The sequence below is a fragment of the Ovis aries genome, chromosome 3 (assembly GCF_016772045.2).
Source record: "Ovis aries strain OAR_USU_Benz2616 breed Rambouillet chromosome 3, ARS-UI_Ramb_v3.0, whole genome shotgun sequence".
NCBI classification, from domain to species: Eukaryota; Metazoa; Chordata; class Mammalia; order Artiodactyla; family Bovidae; genus Ovis; species Ovis aries.
Window position 1 is genome coordinate 103,522,516 of NC_056056.1, and position 17,109 is coordinate 103,539,624.

The 17,109-nt window shown below is 45.2% G+C and overlaps 2 protein-coding genes across 2 annotated transcripts; one reads left to right on the forward strand and one right to left on the reverse strand.

Moving 5' to 3' along the window:
- Nucleotides 1–896: 896 nt before the first annotated feature.
- Nucleotides 897–12,924, reverse strand: LOC121819079 (uncharacterized). Its single transcript, XM_060413961.1, has 2 exons — nucleotides 11,558–12,924; nucleotides 897–8,170 (listed from the first exon to the last, which is right to left on the reverse strand). The coding sequence occupies exon 2, from the start codon at nucleotides 4,917–4,919 to the stop codon at nucleotides 3,981–3,983; it is 939 nt and encodes a 312-aa protein (XP_060269944.1). The 5' UTR covers nucleotides 4,920–8,170; nucleotides 11,558–12,924; the 3' UTR covers nucleotides 897–3,980.
- A 111-nt stretch (nucleotides 12,925–13,035) lies between these two features.
- Nucleotides 13,036–15,089, forward strand: LOC101110664 (cytochrome c oxidase subunit 5B, mitochondrial). Its single transcript, XM_004006155.4, has 4 exons — nucleotides 13,036–13,157; nucleotides 13,692–13,765; nucleotides 13,939–14,038; nucleotides 14,891–15,089. The coding sequence occupies exons 1-4, from the start codon at nucleotides 13,055–13,057 to the stop codon at nucleotides 15,001–15,003; spliced, it is 390 nt and encodes a 129-aa protein (XP_004006204.1). The 5' UTR covers nucleotides 13,036–13,054; the 3' UTR covers nucleotides 15,004–15,089.
- The last annotated feature ends 2,020 nt before the right edge of the window (nucleotides 15,090–17,109 follow it).

Sequence of the window (17,109 nt, forward strand, 5' to 3'; positions counted from 1 at the left end):
CCACTGGTGCAGGCAGAAATGGATCCAGAAACTAAGCAAAAGTAAGGACATTGGCATTATCTCAAAGTATATACCCATGAGGTACTTACTAGTTTAAGAAGGAAAAGGTAGTAACTATACAGGGGAGGAACCTAGTAAATATCAAATCATCCAAGTTTAATCCAATTATCCAAGTTTACATCCCAGGTAATGAGTCACTCTCTTGATGTGATACATTAAGACGCTGCAATGTCACTTGTGTGTTCTTGGATACCCTCAGTCTAACCAGGAACAAACAGCAGGCAAACCCAAACTGAGGGCGTTCTACAAATGAATGGATCAGGTGTCTTGTTCAAAAGTGACAGGATATAAAGACAGACTAAGGAATTGTCACAGGTTGGAGGAGACTAAAGAGGCTGTGATGATGGAATGCAGTGGGTCAGAAAGGACCTTACTGAGAAAGCTGGCAGAATCACTTAACAGTAATGCATCAATGTGAATTTCCTGGTTTCGGTCACAGCACTGTGTGTTAATGTCACAGGTTAATGTCAGGGGAAATTGGGTGAAAGGTAATCAGGAACTCTGTACTATTTTTGCAACTTTTCTGTAAGTCTAAAATTATTTCAGAATAAAAAGTTAGGGAGGAAAACTCAGGCCTGAGCTAAATGGTCTGGATTCATGATTCTGCTACCATAACTCACTAGCTGCATAATCCTGAGCTGCTCCTAGGTTTCTGTATCTCTAATGTGGGGATGATAATAATAGCACCTACCTCATGGGTTTATTAACAGCCTGGGACATTTTGTGTCAGAGGATAGAAGTGCTACAAGAATGACAGGGACCTGTCAAAAGACCATGGAGCCAGCCTGAAGAAGTTCACTGGTCAAATCTGGAACAAATTAAACTTCAAAAAATAATGACAGTTATGAATTATAATTTATTGAATATAATGTAAAAGCATGAGTCTATACTGACATAGATTAATAAATTGAAAGTTTGATGAGGAACAGGACATCTCAAAATATTACCCCATTCAGTTCAGTTCAGTTCAGTCGCTCAGTTGTGTCCAACTCTTTGTGAGCCCATGAATTGAAGCATGCCAGGCCTCCCTGTCCATCACCAACTCCCAGAGTTCACCCAGACTCATGTCCATTGAGTCCATGATGCCATCCAGCCATCTCATCCTCTGTCGCCCCCTTCTCCTCCTGCCCCCAATCCCTCCCAGCATCAGAGTCTTTTCCAATTAGATACTTATTAATAATTAAACGGCAGGAAAAACCATAAATAAAAAAGATACCTGTAACCCAGTGTTCACTGCAGCACTATTTACAATTGCTAGAACATGGAAGCAACCTGGATGGCCATCAACAGAGGAACGGATAAAGATGTGGTATGTATAGATAATGGAATATCACTCAGCCATAAAAAAAGAACAAAATAATGCCATTTGCAGCAACATGGAGGGCCCTCAGTTCAGTTCAGTTCAGTCGCTCAGTCGTGTCCGACTCTTTGCAACCCCATGAATCGCAGCACACCAGGCCTCCCTGTCCATCACTATCTCCCGGAGTTCACGCAGTCAGTGATGCCATCCAGCCATTTCATCCTCTGTTGTCCCCTTCTCCTCCTGCTCCCAATCCCTCCCAGCATCAGAGTCTTTTCCAGTGAGTCAACTTTTTGCATGAGGTGGCCAAAGTACTGGAGTTTCAGCTTTAGCATCATTCCTTCCAAAGAAATCCCAGGGCTGATCTCCTTCAGAATGGACTGGTTGGATCTCCTTGCAGTCCAAGGGACTCTCAAGAGTCTTCTCCAACACCACAGTTCAAAAGCATCGATTCTTTGGCGCTCAGCCTTCACAGTCCAACTCTCACATCCATACATGACTACTGGAAAAACCATAGCCTTGACCAGACGGACCTTAGTCGGCAAAGTAATGTCTCTGCTTTTGAATATGCTATCTAGGTTTGTCATAACTTTTCTTCCAAGGAGTAAGCGTCTTTTAATTGGATGGTCCTAGAGATTACCATACTGAGTGAAGTAAGTCAAGACACAGAAAGACAAGATGAGATATTGCTTATATGTGGAATCTTAAAAAAGGCTACAGTGAAAATATTCACAACACAGAAGTAGAGTCAGATGTAGAAAACCAACATGTTTATTGGGATGGGGGAGGGATAAGCTGGAAGATCAGGACTGACATATACACACTACTACAGATAAAACCTAACTAGTAAGGACCTACTATATAGCACAGGGAACTCTACTTAATACTCTGTAATGGCGTATGTGGGGAAAGAATCTAAAAAGTGGATGTATGTATATGTAAATAGATAACTATTTATAGGTAACAGATAAGTATTTTCTTAAGTTCTGATAATAGTTAAAAGGCAACTTCACATTGGGGAAACCTGGCAGACATTACTTTAATCAAGTGACCAAAGGGAACACCTCATCAGCAAAATGCTGTGCTTAGTCGCTCAGTTATGTCTGACTCTCTGCGACCCCCTGGATGGTAGCCCACCAGCCTCCTCTGTCCATGGAACTCTCCAGGCAAGAATACTGAGTGGGTTGCCATGCCCTCCTCCAGGGGATCTGCCCAACCCAGGGATAGAACCCAGGGATAGAACCCAGGTCTCCCTCATTGCAGGCAGATTCTTTACCATCTGAGCCATCAAGGAAGCCCAAGAATACTGGAGTGGGTAGCCTATCTCTTCCCCAGGGGATCTTCCCGACCCAGGAATTGAATGGGGGTTTCCTGCATTGCAGGCAGATTCTTTACCAGCTGAGCTACCAGGGAAGCCCTGTTCATCAGCAGTGGGACAAATCAACGTCACATGCCCACTGAGACAGGTCCAGTATCTCCTCTTGTTACTCATGCCCAAGATACATAGCCTGAATCCAATCATGAGGGAACAGCAGACAAACCCAAGTTATAATTTTTTAAAAAGTGAAAGTTGCTCAGTCATGTCCAACTCTCTGCAATCCCATGGACTATCAGTTCAGTTCAGTCGCCCAGTCATGTCCAACTCTTGGCGACCCCGAGGACCACAGCACGCCAGGCCTCCCTGTCCATCACCAACTCCCAGAGTTTACCCAAACTCATGTCCATCGAGTTGGTGATGCCATCCAACCGTCTCATCTTCTGAAGTCCCCTTCACCTCCTCCCCTCAATCAGGGTCTTTTCAAATGAGTCAGCTCTTCGCATCAAGTGGCCAAAGTACTGGAGTTTCAGCTTCCACATCAGTCCTTACAATGAACACTCAGGACTGATCTCCTTTAGGATGGACTGGTTGGACCTCCTTGCAGTCCAAGGGACTCTCAAGAGTCTTCTCCAACACCACAGTTCAAAAGCATCCATTCTTCAGCGCTCAGCTTTCTTTAGAGTCCAACTCTCACATCCATACATGACTACTGGAAAAACCACAGCCTTGACTAGACAGATCTTTGTTGACAAAGTAATGTCTCTGCTTTTTAGTATGCTATCTAGGTTCATCATAACTTTTCTTCCAAGGAGTATGCGTCTTTTAATTTCATGGCTGCAGTCACTATCTGTAGTGATTTTGGAGCCCCCGAAAATAAAGTCAGCCACTGTTTCCACTATTTCCCCACCTATTTGCCATGAAGTGATGGGACCAGATACCATGATCTTAGTTTTCTGAATGTTGAGCTTTAAGCCAACTTTTCACTCTCCTCTTTCACTTTCACCAAGAGGCTCTTTAGTTCTTCACTTTCTGCCATAAGGGTGGTGTCATCTGCATATCTGAGGTTATTCATATTTCTCCCTGCAATCTTGATTCCAGCTTGTGCTTCTTCCAGTCCAGGCTTTCTCATGATGTACTCTGCATATAAGTTAAATAAGCATGGTGACAATACACAGCCTTGATGTACTCCTTTTCCTATTTGGAGCCAGTCTGTTGTTCCGTGTCCAGTTTTAACTGTTGCTTCTTGACCTGCATACAGATTTCTCAAGAGGCAGGTCAGGTGGTCTGGTATTCCCATCCCTTTCAGACTTTTCCACAGTTTATTGTGAGCCACACAGTCAAAGGCTTTGGCATGGTCAATAAAGCAGAAATAGATGTTTTTCTGGAACTCTCTTGCTTTTTCGATGATCCAGTGGATGTTGGCAATTTGATCTCTGGTTCCTCTGCCTTTTCTAAAACCAGCTTGAACATCTGGAAGTTCAAGTTAACATATTGCTGAAGCCTGGCTTGGAGAATTTTGAGCATTACTTTACCAGCATGTGAGATAAGTGCAATTGTGTGGTCATTTGAGCATTCTTTGGCATTGCCTTTCTTTGGGATTAGAATGAAAACTGACCTTTTCCAGTCCTGTGGCCACTGCTGAGTTTTCTGAATTTGCTGGTATATTGAGTGCAGCACTTTCACAGCATCATCTTTTAGGATTTGAAATAGCTCAACTGGGAATTCCATCACCTCCACTAGCTTTGTAGTGACGCTTCCTAAGGTCCACTTGACTTTACATTCCAGGATGTCTGGCTCTAGATGAGTTATCATACCATTGTGATTATCTGGGTTGTGAAGATCTTTTTCGTATAGTTCTGTATATTTTTGCCACCTCTTCTTAATATCTTCTGCTTCCTTTAAGTCCATACCATTTCTGTCCTTCATTGTTCCCCTCTTTGCATGAAGTGTTCCCTTGGTATCTCTAATCATCTTGAAGAGATCTCTAGTCTTTCCCATCCTATTCTTTTCCTCTATTTCTTTGCACTGATCACTGAGGAAGGCTTTCTTATCTCTCCTTGATATTCTTTGGAACTCTGCATTCAAATGGGTATATCTTTCCCTTCTCTCCTTTGCTTTTTGCTTCTCTTCTTTCACAGCTATTTGTAAGGCCTCCTCAGACAGCCATTTTGCTTTTTTGCATTTCTTTTTCTTGGGGATAGTCTTGATCCCTGCCTCCTGTACAATGTCACAAACCTCCATCCATAGTTCATCAGGCACTCTGTCTATCAATCAGATCTAGTTCCTTAAATCTATTTCTCACTTTCACTGTATAATCATAAGGGATTTGATTAGGTCATACCTGAATGGTCTAGTGGTTTTTCCCACTTTCTTCCATTTAAGTCTGAATTTGGCAATAAGGAGTTCACGATCTGAGGCACAGTCAGCTCCCGGTCTTGTTTTTGCTGGCTGTATAGAGCTTCTCCATCTTTGGCTGCAAAGATTTTGGTGTTGGCCATCTGGTGATGTCCATGTGTAGAGTCTTGTGTTGTTGGAAGAAAGTGTTTGCTATGATCCGTGCATTCTCTTGGCAAAACTCTATTAGCCTTTGCCCTGCTTCATTCTGTATTCCAAGGCCAAATTTGCTTGTTACTCCAGGTGTGTGTTGACTTCCAGTCACCTATAATAGAAAGGACATCTTTTTTTGGTGTTAGTTCTAAAAGGTCGTGTAGGTCTTCATAGAACCGTTCAACTTCAGCTTCTTCAGCATTATTGGTCAGGGCATCGACTTGGATTACAAACCATATTGAATGGTTTGCCTTGGAAACAGAGATCATTCTGTCATTTTTGAGACTGCATCCAAGTACTGCATTTCGGACTCTTTTGTTGACTATGATGGCTACTCCATTTCTTCTAAGGGATTCTTGCCCACAGTAGTAGATATAATAGTCATCTGAGTTAAATTCACCCATTCCAGTCCATTTTAGTTTGCTGGTTCCTAGAATGTCGACGTTCTTTCTTACCATCGCTTGTTTGACCACTTCCAATTTGCCTTGATTCACAGACATAACATTCCAGGCCCCTATCCAGTATTGCTCTTTACAGCATCAGACCTTGCTTCTATCACCAGTCACATCCACAACCAGGCGCTGTTTTTGCTTTGGCTCCATCCCTTCATTCTTTCTGGAGTTATTTCTCCACTGACCTCCAGTAGCATATTGGGCACCTACCCACCTGGGGAGTTCATCTTTCAGTGTCCTATCTTTTTGCCTTTTCATACTGTTCATGGGGTTCTCAAGGCTAGAATACTGAAGTGGTTTGCCATTCTCATCTCCAGTGGACCACATTTTGTCAGAACTCTCCACCATGACCTGACCTTCTTGGGTGGCCCTATAAGGCACGGCTTAGTTTCATTGAGTTAGACAAGGCTGTGGTCCATGTGATCAGAGTGGCTACTTTTCTGTGATTGTGGTTTCAGTCTGTCTACCCTCTGATGCCCTCTCTCAGCACCTACCATCTTAGTGGGGTTTCTCTTATGCTGGATATGGGGTATCTCCTCACCACTGCCACTCCTGACCTTGGACGTGGGGTATCTCCTATACAGGCCATGAAATTCTCCAGGCCAGAATACTGGAGTGGGTAGCTTTCCCCTTCTTCAGAACATCTTCCCAGGGATTGAATCCAGGTCTCCCGCATTGCAGGCGAATTCTTTACCAGCTGAGCTGCAAGGGAAGCCCTTAAAAGTGTCAAGGTCATAAGAATCAAGGAAAGGCTGAAGTGTTCCAGTGTGGAGGAGGTTAAAGGGACATGACAACTGAAGGCACCACGAAATGGATTCTTTGCTATAAAAGACATTCTTGGAACATTTAGCACAGCTTGAATAGAGTCTGAGGATTAAATGGTAAAAAAGTACAAGTTGTAATATCCTGATTTTGATAGTCATACTGGAGTTACACAAGAGAACATCTGTAGGAAACACCCACTCTCCTGTGATGGGGCATCCGATCAGTAACTTGCTCAAATGGTTCCAGAAAAAAAAAAAAAAAATTTGTTCTGTCTTTGCAGATTGTTTAATAAATACTATTAGAGAACTGCCTGTGGACTTCCCTGGAGGTCCAGTAAGTAAGAATCTGCCTTCCAATGTGGATTGGAAGACATGGGTTCGATTCTTGATCCAGGAAGACTCCACGTGGCACGGAGAAACTAAGCCAGAGTGCTCTGACTACTGAGCCCGCATGCTGCAACTATTGAAGCCCGTGTGCCTACAGCCCATGCTCCACAAGAGAAGACACTGTAATGAGAAGCCCTCACACTGCAACTAGAGAAAGCCTGTGTGCAGCCATGATGACCCAGTGCAGCCAAAAATGAATAATAAATATGAAACGAGAGAGCTATCTGCATTCTTGCCTAGTGAGGAGAGATGGGATCCAATTTCTAAGCTGCTAAATGGCCAAGGGTTCAAATGGAGCCCATTTCTATCCGAAAGCATAGGTTTGGTGTTCTTAGTTGGGGTGGGGGGTGGGGGGTAGTTCTACACTTCCTCTCTGACCCCAGGGTCCCAGTTACCAAGAGGGAAGAAAAGGAGCTTCTCCATGCTTTTGGGGCTAGCCTGAGGTGGAGGGTCTCTGCCTTGGCTGCATGTTGAAAATACCTAGGAAACTTTAATAATGCCTAGATCTCACCCCCAGAAATTCTGCTTGGGTGGTCTGGATACGATCTGGGTATTGGGAACAGAAAGAGCTCTAGGTGATTCTAATTAATGTGCAGCTAAATTTGAGACCTGCTAACCCAGGATACAGGAGCTAACTGATCTACTGATGCCATGAAAGCATTACAGTTCCATAGAAGTCTGACCTGGGTCTCATGGGCTGAAATCACTGACAGCCAGGTTTGTGTTTCTTCCTGGAGACTGGGGGAGAATCTTTTCCTTGCTTTTCCCTGCTTCTAGAGGTTAATTGCATTCCTTGACCTGTGATCCCCTTCCTCCATCTTTAAACCAGTAACATCGCATCTCTCTTAACATTCCTCCACAGTCACATCTCCTTCTGACCCTCTTCTGCCTCCCTTGTGATTACTGAGCCCACCTAGATAATCCAGGATACTCTCCCTATTTTCGGGTCAGTTGATTAGCAACCTTAATTGGAATTAAGCATCTGCAACCTTAATAACTTTTTACTGTTCAACTTAACATATTCACAGATTCTGGAATTAGGATATGGACATCCTTTGTTGTTTTTGTTGTTGTTCAGTTGCTAAGTCCCGTCTGACTCTTTGCAACCCCATGGCCTACAGCACACAAGGCTTCCCTTGTCCTTCACCATCTCCCAGAGTTTGCTCAAATTCATGTCCGTTAAGTCGGTGATGCTATTTAACCATCTCATCCTCCACCACCTCCTTCTTCTTCTGCCTTCAATCTTTCCCAGCATCAGGGTCTTTTCCAATGCGTCGGCTCTTTGTATCACATGGGCAAAGTACTGGACATCCTTGGGGGACCAGTATTCAGCTACCGCAGTCTGGAAATATATGGAGATTCTTCTTAGCGGAAAACTGGTTAAAATTTTTAAAAGACAGAGAAAAAGAAGGGGTACTTAAATCTACAGACTTACTGCAATCCCTATCAAAATACGAGAGGCATTTTTCGCAGAACTAGAACAAATAATTCCAGAATTTTTATGGAACCACAAAAGACCCTGATAGTCAAAACAATCATGAAAAGAACAAAGACAGAGGTATCATGCTCCCTGATTTTAATCTATACTTCAAAGATATAGTAATCATAACAGTATTGTACTGGCACAAAAGCAGACATATACATCAATGAAACAGGTTTGTATCAACAAAATAAAAAGCAGCCCACTGAATGGGAGGAGATATTTGCAAAAGATATATCCAATAAGGGGTTAATATCTAAGGTACTTGAAGAAATCATACAACTCAACATTAAAAAATTAAAAACTCAATTAAAAAATGGGCAGAAGACCTTAACAGACATTTTCCCAAAGACATATAGATGGCCAACAGATGAATGAAAAGATGCTCAGCATCACTAATCATCAGGGAAATGCAAATCAAAACCACAGTGAGATATCACTTCACACATGTCAGAATGGCTATCATCAAAAAGGCAACAAATAACTAGTTTGACAAAGATGTGGAGGAAATGCAAATACTCACTAAACTTATGAAAATAAGTCCAGCTCTCTTAGAGGTCAGGGAACTGAAACGCAGACTCCAGCAGCACCTCAGTTTTCATCCAGCAGTGGACAGATGTGGCAAAAGGCGGGTGCCCCTCACACGTGGAGGAGGGCATGGCAACCCGCTCCAGGGTTCTTGCCTGGAGCCTGGCAGGCTACCACTGAAAAGAGTCTGACACGACTGAAGTGGCAACACAGCAGGGCACAGCATGGGCAACCCTCACGTGTGGCACTGGGCACTAGGACTCACGTTCCCAGCTGGCAAGAGCAGGAACTGCTCCAAACTCTTGGGAACACGGTCTGGCAGAATTTTTTTTTAATCACCATGTAGATTTTTAAGTTATAATATTCTGTCATATTTTCTTCAAAGCTTTAAAAAAAAAAAAAAGCTGTACAGATACTATCAAAGCTCTTGACCTGGTTGGAAACACATAGATTTGTTACCCTGTACAGAAATGTTTGTACTATTTTTTATATTATATTTTGCAGTAATTTTTTAAAATTTTGACAGAACTTATATTGTTATACTTGATGCACATAATTCCTCGGAATTCTGACCCTATTCCTCAGAAATGAAGGCTCCAGAATTTATGGCTATGTAATTGGGCTTCTCAGGTGGCGGCAGTGGTAAAGAACCTACCTGCCAATGCAGGAGAATAAGAGATTTTTGTTTGATCTCTGGACTGGGAAGATCCCCTGGAGGAGGGCATGGCAACCCACTCTTGTATTCTTGCCTGGAGAATCCCCATGGACTGAGGAGCCTGGTGGGCTACAGTCCATAAGGTTGAAAAGAGTTGGACATGACTGAAGCAACTTTGCATGTACTAGAGATGTGCAGTGCAGCATTGCTTGAGAGGCAAAAATGTATAAACCATCTGAACATCCATCAAGCAGAAAATGATTAGGTAAATTCATAGGTATTACTTTCATAGCAGGGACTACTATGCAGTAATTACATAAAATGAGTTAGGTCTCTATGTATTGATCTGTGATGCCCACAAAATAAAAAGCAACTTATAATTTGTATAGTAGTGATTTTTCTCTTTTATATTCATTTACATGTCTGTACGTTTTAAAGAAATGTCTCAATATGTGCATTTACTTGAGTATGCCCATAGGAGCACAGAGTAGAGATTCTCAATCAGGGGCAACGTTGCCCTCCAGGGGACATAAGGTAATGGCTGAAGGCAGTTTTGGAAATGGCAACCCACTCCAGTACTCTTGCCTGGAAAGTCCCATGGATGCAGGAGCCTGGTAGGTTACAGTCCATGGGGTCGCAAAGAGTTGGACACAACTGAGCAACTTCACTACGAACTATGAAGGCATTTTTGGTTGTCACCACTGGGGAGTGCTAATGGTGTAGATGCTGAACATCCTGCAATGCACACAGGAAAGCACCTCCCCCCTCAATACCCTGCAAAGAATTTTCCAGTCCAAAATGTCAACAACACAAAAGTTGAGAAACCCTGGCATAGAGAAAGGAAAAAAAGGATAAACACGAAACTATTAAAAATCAACTTGTTTCTTAAAACATATATGTTGTTTGGTTTATTACAATGAGCATTTATTTTGACCTCTAAGAATTATCCTATAAAGACAAAAAATAATACTCAATAGAAGTTTATTCTTATGGCAAAGACAATGGAGCAGGAAGGAGTGGGAGATTGTTGCCCAAGCCAAGCTGTTTCTCAGGAAGAGATCTAAGGGCAGGAGTGTAAACTGAGGGTAATGAGAGCTGGAGGCAGGAGGGGATGGATGGGGATGCCCTGGAGCCTGGCCCTGACACTGGAGCTCACCAGCTTAGAGTGAACAATCCCAGTGCTTTTGTGAGTTGAACAAGGACCTGCAAAAAATGCCCTATGATTAGGAAAGCCTACTGTGAGAGGGAGAAACAAGCCTCAACTCTATTTCCATTTTATAGGCTTGAATAAACCATTTTATGATTAAGAACTGTAACACATCAGAAGGGAAGTTCTCCCTGGTCTGCTGAGAGTTGAATTAGCAGGTATTTCTTGGCAAAGAATGGTCAATTAAGGTGGGAAAACGAAAATAGCGTTCTCTGCTACAGGTCTAAGCAGAGTCTTTGACATACTAGTGTGTTCATCTCCCAAAGGGCACTTATCAAATGCGGAACTTCCCTATCTTTCACACAAAAGTGTGTGCTCAGTCTCGAAGTCGTGTCCGACTCTGTGAGACCCCATGGACTATAGCCACAAGGTTCCTCTGTCCACAGAATTTTTCAGGCAAGGATACTGAAGTGGGTTGCCATTTCCTCTTCCAGGAGATCTTCCCAACCTAGGGATCAACCCTAGTCTCCTGCATCTCCTGCATCGGCAGGCAGATTGTTTTACCACTGAGCCATCTGGGAAGCCCTCCCTATCTTAACCAAGTCTTAAACTGAGAGCATCTTTTGAAACCAGGAATCCATGGAATACACTTCAGGAAATACTAACCTAGTCTAACGATAGTTTTACAGATTAGGAAATGGTGGGCAAAACAAAAAGTGACTGAGTTGGCTGGTGGGTTTCACTCAGAACAGTTGTTTTCCAGACCACTGCTTCTCCCCACCCCAGCATTAAACATCTCACTATAGTTACAAATCAACTATAGATTCTTGGGGAACATCCCTAAGACTTAAGGGATTTTTTTTCCAATTTAATTTCCAAGGGAGAAAGAATGATGGAAGTCATTCAAAGCAAAACTCACCTTTCAATAGAATCAAGACATCTTTGTTCTTAGAGATGTTTTTTTCTCCTTGATGGAGAGGCACCCATGAAGACTGTGCTCATGTGAAGGGATGCTCCACCTGATCCTTTTGAAAATATAACCTGAACAGGGCAGGTGGGAACACCTGGGACTTCAACCCTCCCCAATTTACCTCAAGTTTATCTCCTTGGGTCAGGGGAAACCCTACAAAACTGATTCTGCAGATTCTCTCCAAGAAATAAATTTACTAAAGTTTCCTCGATCCCCTACATGCTGGGCCTCTGCAAGACACTGAGAATTCAAAGATGAATAGAACATAATTTCTGCTCTAAAGGGTTGTTTTGTTGTTCAAATCAGGTAGGGAAACAGACACTGCATGTAGCCAGACTTACAGGGCTATACTGACCATGGGAATTAGGGCCTAGGAACCCATGAAGAGCAGTGTTTACAAAGCCCACCCGAAGAAGCTTGCACACCCGAGCTCGTGGGCAAGTGGTGGGGGTGGGGGGGAAGCTATGGAAGATGTTTCCAGTTTTCAACAGAGAACTCCCGTCCTAGTACATTCTGGGACTCCATTACCAGTAACAACTCGGCTTCCCGCGGAGGAATCTTGTTTATCTTCTTAGCCAACAGCTTCCGGAGGTAGCCAGCCCTTTACCCCACATCACCAAGGGCTTTGGTTCTGGGTATGCTAAGTCGCTTCAGTCGTGTCCGACTGTGCGGCCTATGGACTGCCACCCACCAGGTTCCTCTGTCCATGGGATGCTCCTGGCAAGAAATACTGGAGTGGGTTGCCGTGCCCTCCTCCAGGGTTGGTTCTGGAAGGGGCCCACAACATGGCCCTACCTTCTTGCCCTTCCTCAGCCTCGCCTCAGACCTGGATCTCATCACCTCAAAGCCACAGCTACAGGAAAATGATGCTAGGTCTGCGAGCAGATTCTGTCCAAGTTCTTATAGGTTGAGCCCCACGTTCACAGTGGCTGTCACACTGCCAGGAGACCCAGCATCAAAATTTGCCCCATCACAATTAATGCTGTGGCCTTTGGGACGCTACTGCTAAATGGGGACCACTTGGTGTGTGGCAAGTATCCTGACAGGGACTGGCTTCACGTCTTCCATCAGCAGCCTCCACGTCGCCCGAGCACAATTGTCAGCCAAAAAGCATATGAACTACAGTAGGGTTGCCCCATTCGGACGACGACACTGAGTCTCACAGGCGCAAAACAAGTTCTACCCAACCTCAGCGTTAGCAAACGGCAGGTGTCCAGAAGCCTACAACTGAAACCGTTACTAGCCCCGCCCCTAGCCGGCTGCACGGAGCGGGCAATGAGGCAGAGTTGCGCCGGCGCAGCCTTTCCTGATGTCCCGCCCCGGAAGGGTCACGTGAGTAAGGCGGGCTCTGGGCCGGAAGGAAGCGGAAGGGAAAGAAGCCCTCCCCCGGAAATCATTTGTTTCAGGAGCCTGCTCCCGGAAGTGCTGGTGTTTGTAGCGGGCGTGATGGCGTCAAGGTTACTCCGTGGAGCTGGAGCTTTGGCCTCCCAGGCCCTGAGGGCCCGGGGTCCAAATGGAGTCTCCGTGGTGCGCTCTGTGGCGTCTGGAGGTACTCGCCAGCATCGTGCGCCGTTGCCCTCCCGCGGTGGTGTTAGGTCAGCAAAGGCTCGGGTGGGGGAGGCCTTTCATCTCCTCTGGGCCCCAAAGCCCTGAGGCTCTGCGGACCTCTCCCTGATTCTCGACCGCAGCTGCTGCTGACCACCAAAGTGACCCGGCTGCGAAAAATTCCTAAACGGAGTTGCCGGGTGACCTTGGTGGGCAGGGTTTGCAACCCGGGCATGGAGGGGCCAGGCCGCCCTTCAGACCTGCGCCCGTCTCCAGTTGGATGCACCCCACTAGGACTCTGATTTAACCTGCTTTTAGAAAAAAAAAAAAAAGGCAGAAAAATCGGCCTCCGTGGTTGAAGGAAGAAAAGATCACCCCGTGTTCCACTTTTGGGTAACGTGACTGGTTCTTAAGGGACAGTGGCTATGGGTAGACTGTGGGAGCCTGTGGGCCCGCTAAAACTGTGAGCAAAAATTGACTTCTGTGTGTTTTCCCTCTTGATCATTTCAGCCGACATCATCATCTTATTTTCTTTTAGGTGGTGTTCCTACTGATGAAGAGCAGGCGACTGGGCTAGAGAGGGAGGTCATGCTGGCTGCTCGCAAGGGACAGGTGAGAACAATGTTCCATGCCTTCTGGGAGAGTTCATTGCCTTGGATGGGATCAGAACAGCCTCTATGGGGAGCCTTCCCTCCAGGAAACATGGCTTCTGGGAACAGTATTGGTAGTCCCTAGAGGGTAGAGATCATTTGGCATAATAGACCCTTTATTTTGTTTTTTTTCAGGACCCGTACAATATACTTGCCCCAAAGGCAACCTCAGGTACCAAGGAAGACCCTAATTTAGTCCCCTCCATCAGCAACAAGCGGATAGTGGGCTGCATCTGTAAGTGCTTCCCTTCTATTTTCTTACCCTTTTGTTTGTTTGCTTATTTTTTGACTGTGCAGAATGTGGGATCATAGTTCCCCAACCAGGGATGGAACCCACACCCCCTGCATTGGAAGCACAGAATCTTAACCATTGAACCGCCTGAAAAGTCTCTATTTATTTACTTATTTTTAATGTTTACTTTGTGACCTTCAGGATCTTTGTTACTGCATGTGAGATCTTTTAGTTGCAGCATACAGGATCTAGTTTCCTGACCAAGGATGGAACCCAGGCCCCCTGCATTGGGAGCACAGAGTCTTAATCACTAGACCACCAGAAAGTCTCACTCATTTGTTTAATATGTGTTTTGTATGGAGGATGTCTACTAGTTTCTTCACATCTGTTGTCTGTGAGTGTATATGTGTAAAGATATATGGATAAACATTTTAAAGGTTTTGACCCTCAGGCCCTTTTGCCAAAGTAGGTCACCCTTACTGTAAAGAGGCCTTGAACGTCAATAATACTGCCTCAGTGGAGAGGTGGTGTGCAGAAATATTCATCTAGAAAATACTGTACTTTCTCTTTGCCAAACACCGCATCAGGCACTAGGTGTACATGCCAAAATGGATCCAGCTTTGGGATTCTACACAGGCAGGGAACTGTGAGAACCTAATAGGAACTGATTAGAGGTCAGTTTACTCACAGGTAAACTTGGCCTCAGTTCCTTCATCTGAAAAATGGGATCAGCTTGAACTGACCTTAAGGTGTCAGCCATACCTTTGTTTGCATCTCAGAGGTGGCTGAGGGCAGTAGGTTAACGGTGGAAGTCCTTCTAGGCTGCGTGGCCTTCAGCTACCTTTTTTCTTTCAGGTGAAGAAGACAACAGTACTGTCATCTGGTTCTGGCTGCACAAAGGCGAGGCCCAGCGATGCCCCAGCTGTGGAACCCATTACAAGCTGGTGCCGCACCAGCTGGCCCACTGAGCTGTTGCACTAACGCACTCAGAATATGATGCGGAATTTCTTCTTTCCAGTAAAGACTAGCCGTGATGTTGGCGTCTCCTCCCATAGTTGGCTGGTCTTATTTCTTTCCTGTGTTTATGTCAGAAATAGCTGTCTGTTAATATTAGCTTGCCATCCCCTTGCTTTTGTACACTGAGATTGTCGATCCCTAATGCATTGATGGTGACAATCAGTATCGGAAAAACGGAGTCAGGCTGACTGAACTTGCAATGTTGGCTTCATCATCTAGCTTTGTCGCTGGTATCATGTTCTCTGAGGGTGGGTGGTTGTTTAGTAGCTAAGTTGTGTCTTCTTTGTGACCCCATGGACTGTAACCTATCAGGCTCCTCTATCCATGGAATTCTCCAGGCAAGAATACTGGAATGGGTTGCCATTTCCTTCTCCAGGGGATCTTCCCGACCCAGGGATCAAACCCAGGTCGCCTGCATTGCATACAGATTCTTTCCCACTGAGCCACCTGAGAATCCTAGCTGACACTCTAGTGGGAGAGAAAGGTGAATCCACAGCCACCCTTTCAGCATCAAAGGCAGCACAGCCACTCCCATACTTGGCATCAATTGACCCTCACAACTACCCTGTGAAACGGACCTTTTTCTTTGTGTACTTAATTTCTAAAAATTCAGATATAATTCATATACCGTAAAATTCATTCTCAAAGTCTACAATTCAGTGGTTTCTAGTAAATGCACAAAGTTTTGAAATTATTATCACTACAGAACATTTAAAATCAGTACCCATTACGACTCACCTCCTCCTCTCCCCCCACCCCCGGCTCCTGACAACCACTAATCTACTTTCTGTCTGTGAATTTGCCTATTCTGGACATTTCCTATCTGTTGAAAAACTACTTTTCCCATTATCTTTGTGCCCTGTTGAATATTGACCACTAATTTGTAGGGTTATTTCTGGCCTCAGGTTATCACCTTGCAGAGGTTCAGAGAGGTTAAGCTAATTGGCCAAGGTCACAGAGCTAGCAAATAAAAACACTAGATCCAAACCCAGCTCCTTAGAATTTGTCTAAAGTGCTGTGGAAATACATGATGGGCAGAACGATTAACTTCCCACCCCAGGAGGCAGGTGTCAGGACTGGTCCTAAAATCTCCAAAGGGAAAAAGCAGGCCTTTGGGAAAACAGCAAAGAATAAGTTGTGGTTGGAATGCCAAAGACTTGCAAGGGTATTTGGTATTCATTTATCTGGGAGAAGGGGAGTCCCTGAAGGTTTGTTAGGAGGGAAGACAAGGAGAGGAAGGGGACGCTTGGAGGAGAAAGGTGAGTCTGGATAACTTGATTTTGCAGGCCCTGAAGAATCATGAGGTGCAGATGGGGATGGACAGATGAGCTGGGAAGAGTGGGCTGGAAGCAGAAAGGCTCCAGTGGGACCTGAGTGGTGGAAATGGAGCTGAGATCCAACTGCCAGCAGAGGGAGAAAAGCCACGAAGAGGCTGAAAGGCAAGGTCGAGGAAGCTTAACTTGGGGAGGCAAGGAGAAGGGTTAACAACAGGAAGGTGTCTTATCAAAACAAGGCGGTAAAGAGCGGCTGGGGCTTGGCACATAGGAGGCCTACAGGGTGACAGTTTCAGGGCACGGTGCAAGTGGTTGATGATGCAGACAAAGGGAAGAGGCAGCTTGCCCAAGCAGTCGACCGAGAAGACAGATTGAGGGCACAGGCACCGTGTGAGAAGAAGACTCCTGTCTCAGCATCCTTGGGGGCCAGCCGAGGGTGCCTGATGCAGAGTGGAGGAACAGCCCTGGAGAGGAGAGACCCAGTTTCTCCAAGACCAGAGGGAAGGGGAGAAGGGAGCCTGAGTGAAATACAAGTAGGCAGGGCTGGGGCTTCAGGGTAGTGAGCGAAAGAACTGCCAAGCTCCCAACACCAGCGGCTCAGCCAAGGGCAACTGCCACAAGCCTGTCCAAGTGTATGACATTCTCCAGCCACCTTGGAAGCAGGAAAATAAAAGTCGCTGGGCAAGGGAGAAGGAAACGATGTCAGTGACTGTGGCGGAGCCATCTGACCAAGCTGTCCAGCCGGAGAAACAGGCTGGTCGCTGTCTACGCGACCCTCCAGAT

Coding starts and splice junctions, on each gene's coding strand:
- LOC101110664 (XM_004006155.4), top strand. CDS start 13,055: ATGGCGTCAAGGTTACTCCGTGGAGCTGGAGCTTTGGCCTCCCAGGCC. Junction 13,158..13,691: donor GCGCTCTGTGGCGTCTGGAG/GTACTCGCCAGC, acceptor ATTTTCTTTTAG/GTGGTGTTCCTACTGATGAA. Junction 13,766..13,938: donor TGGCTGCTCGCAAGGGACAG/GTGAGAACAATG, acceptor GTTTTTTTTCAG/GACCCGTACAATATACTTGC.
- LOC121819079 (XM_060413961.1), bottom strand. CDS start 4,919: ATGGAGGTTTGTGACATTGTACAGGAGGCAGGGATCAAGACTATCCCC.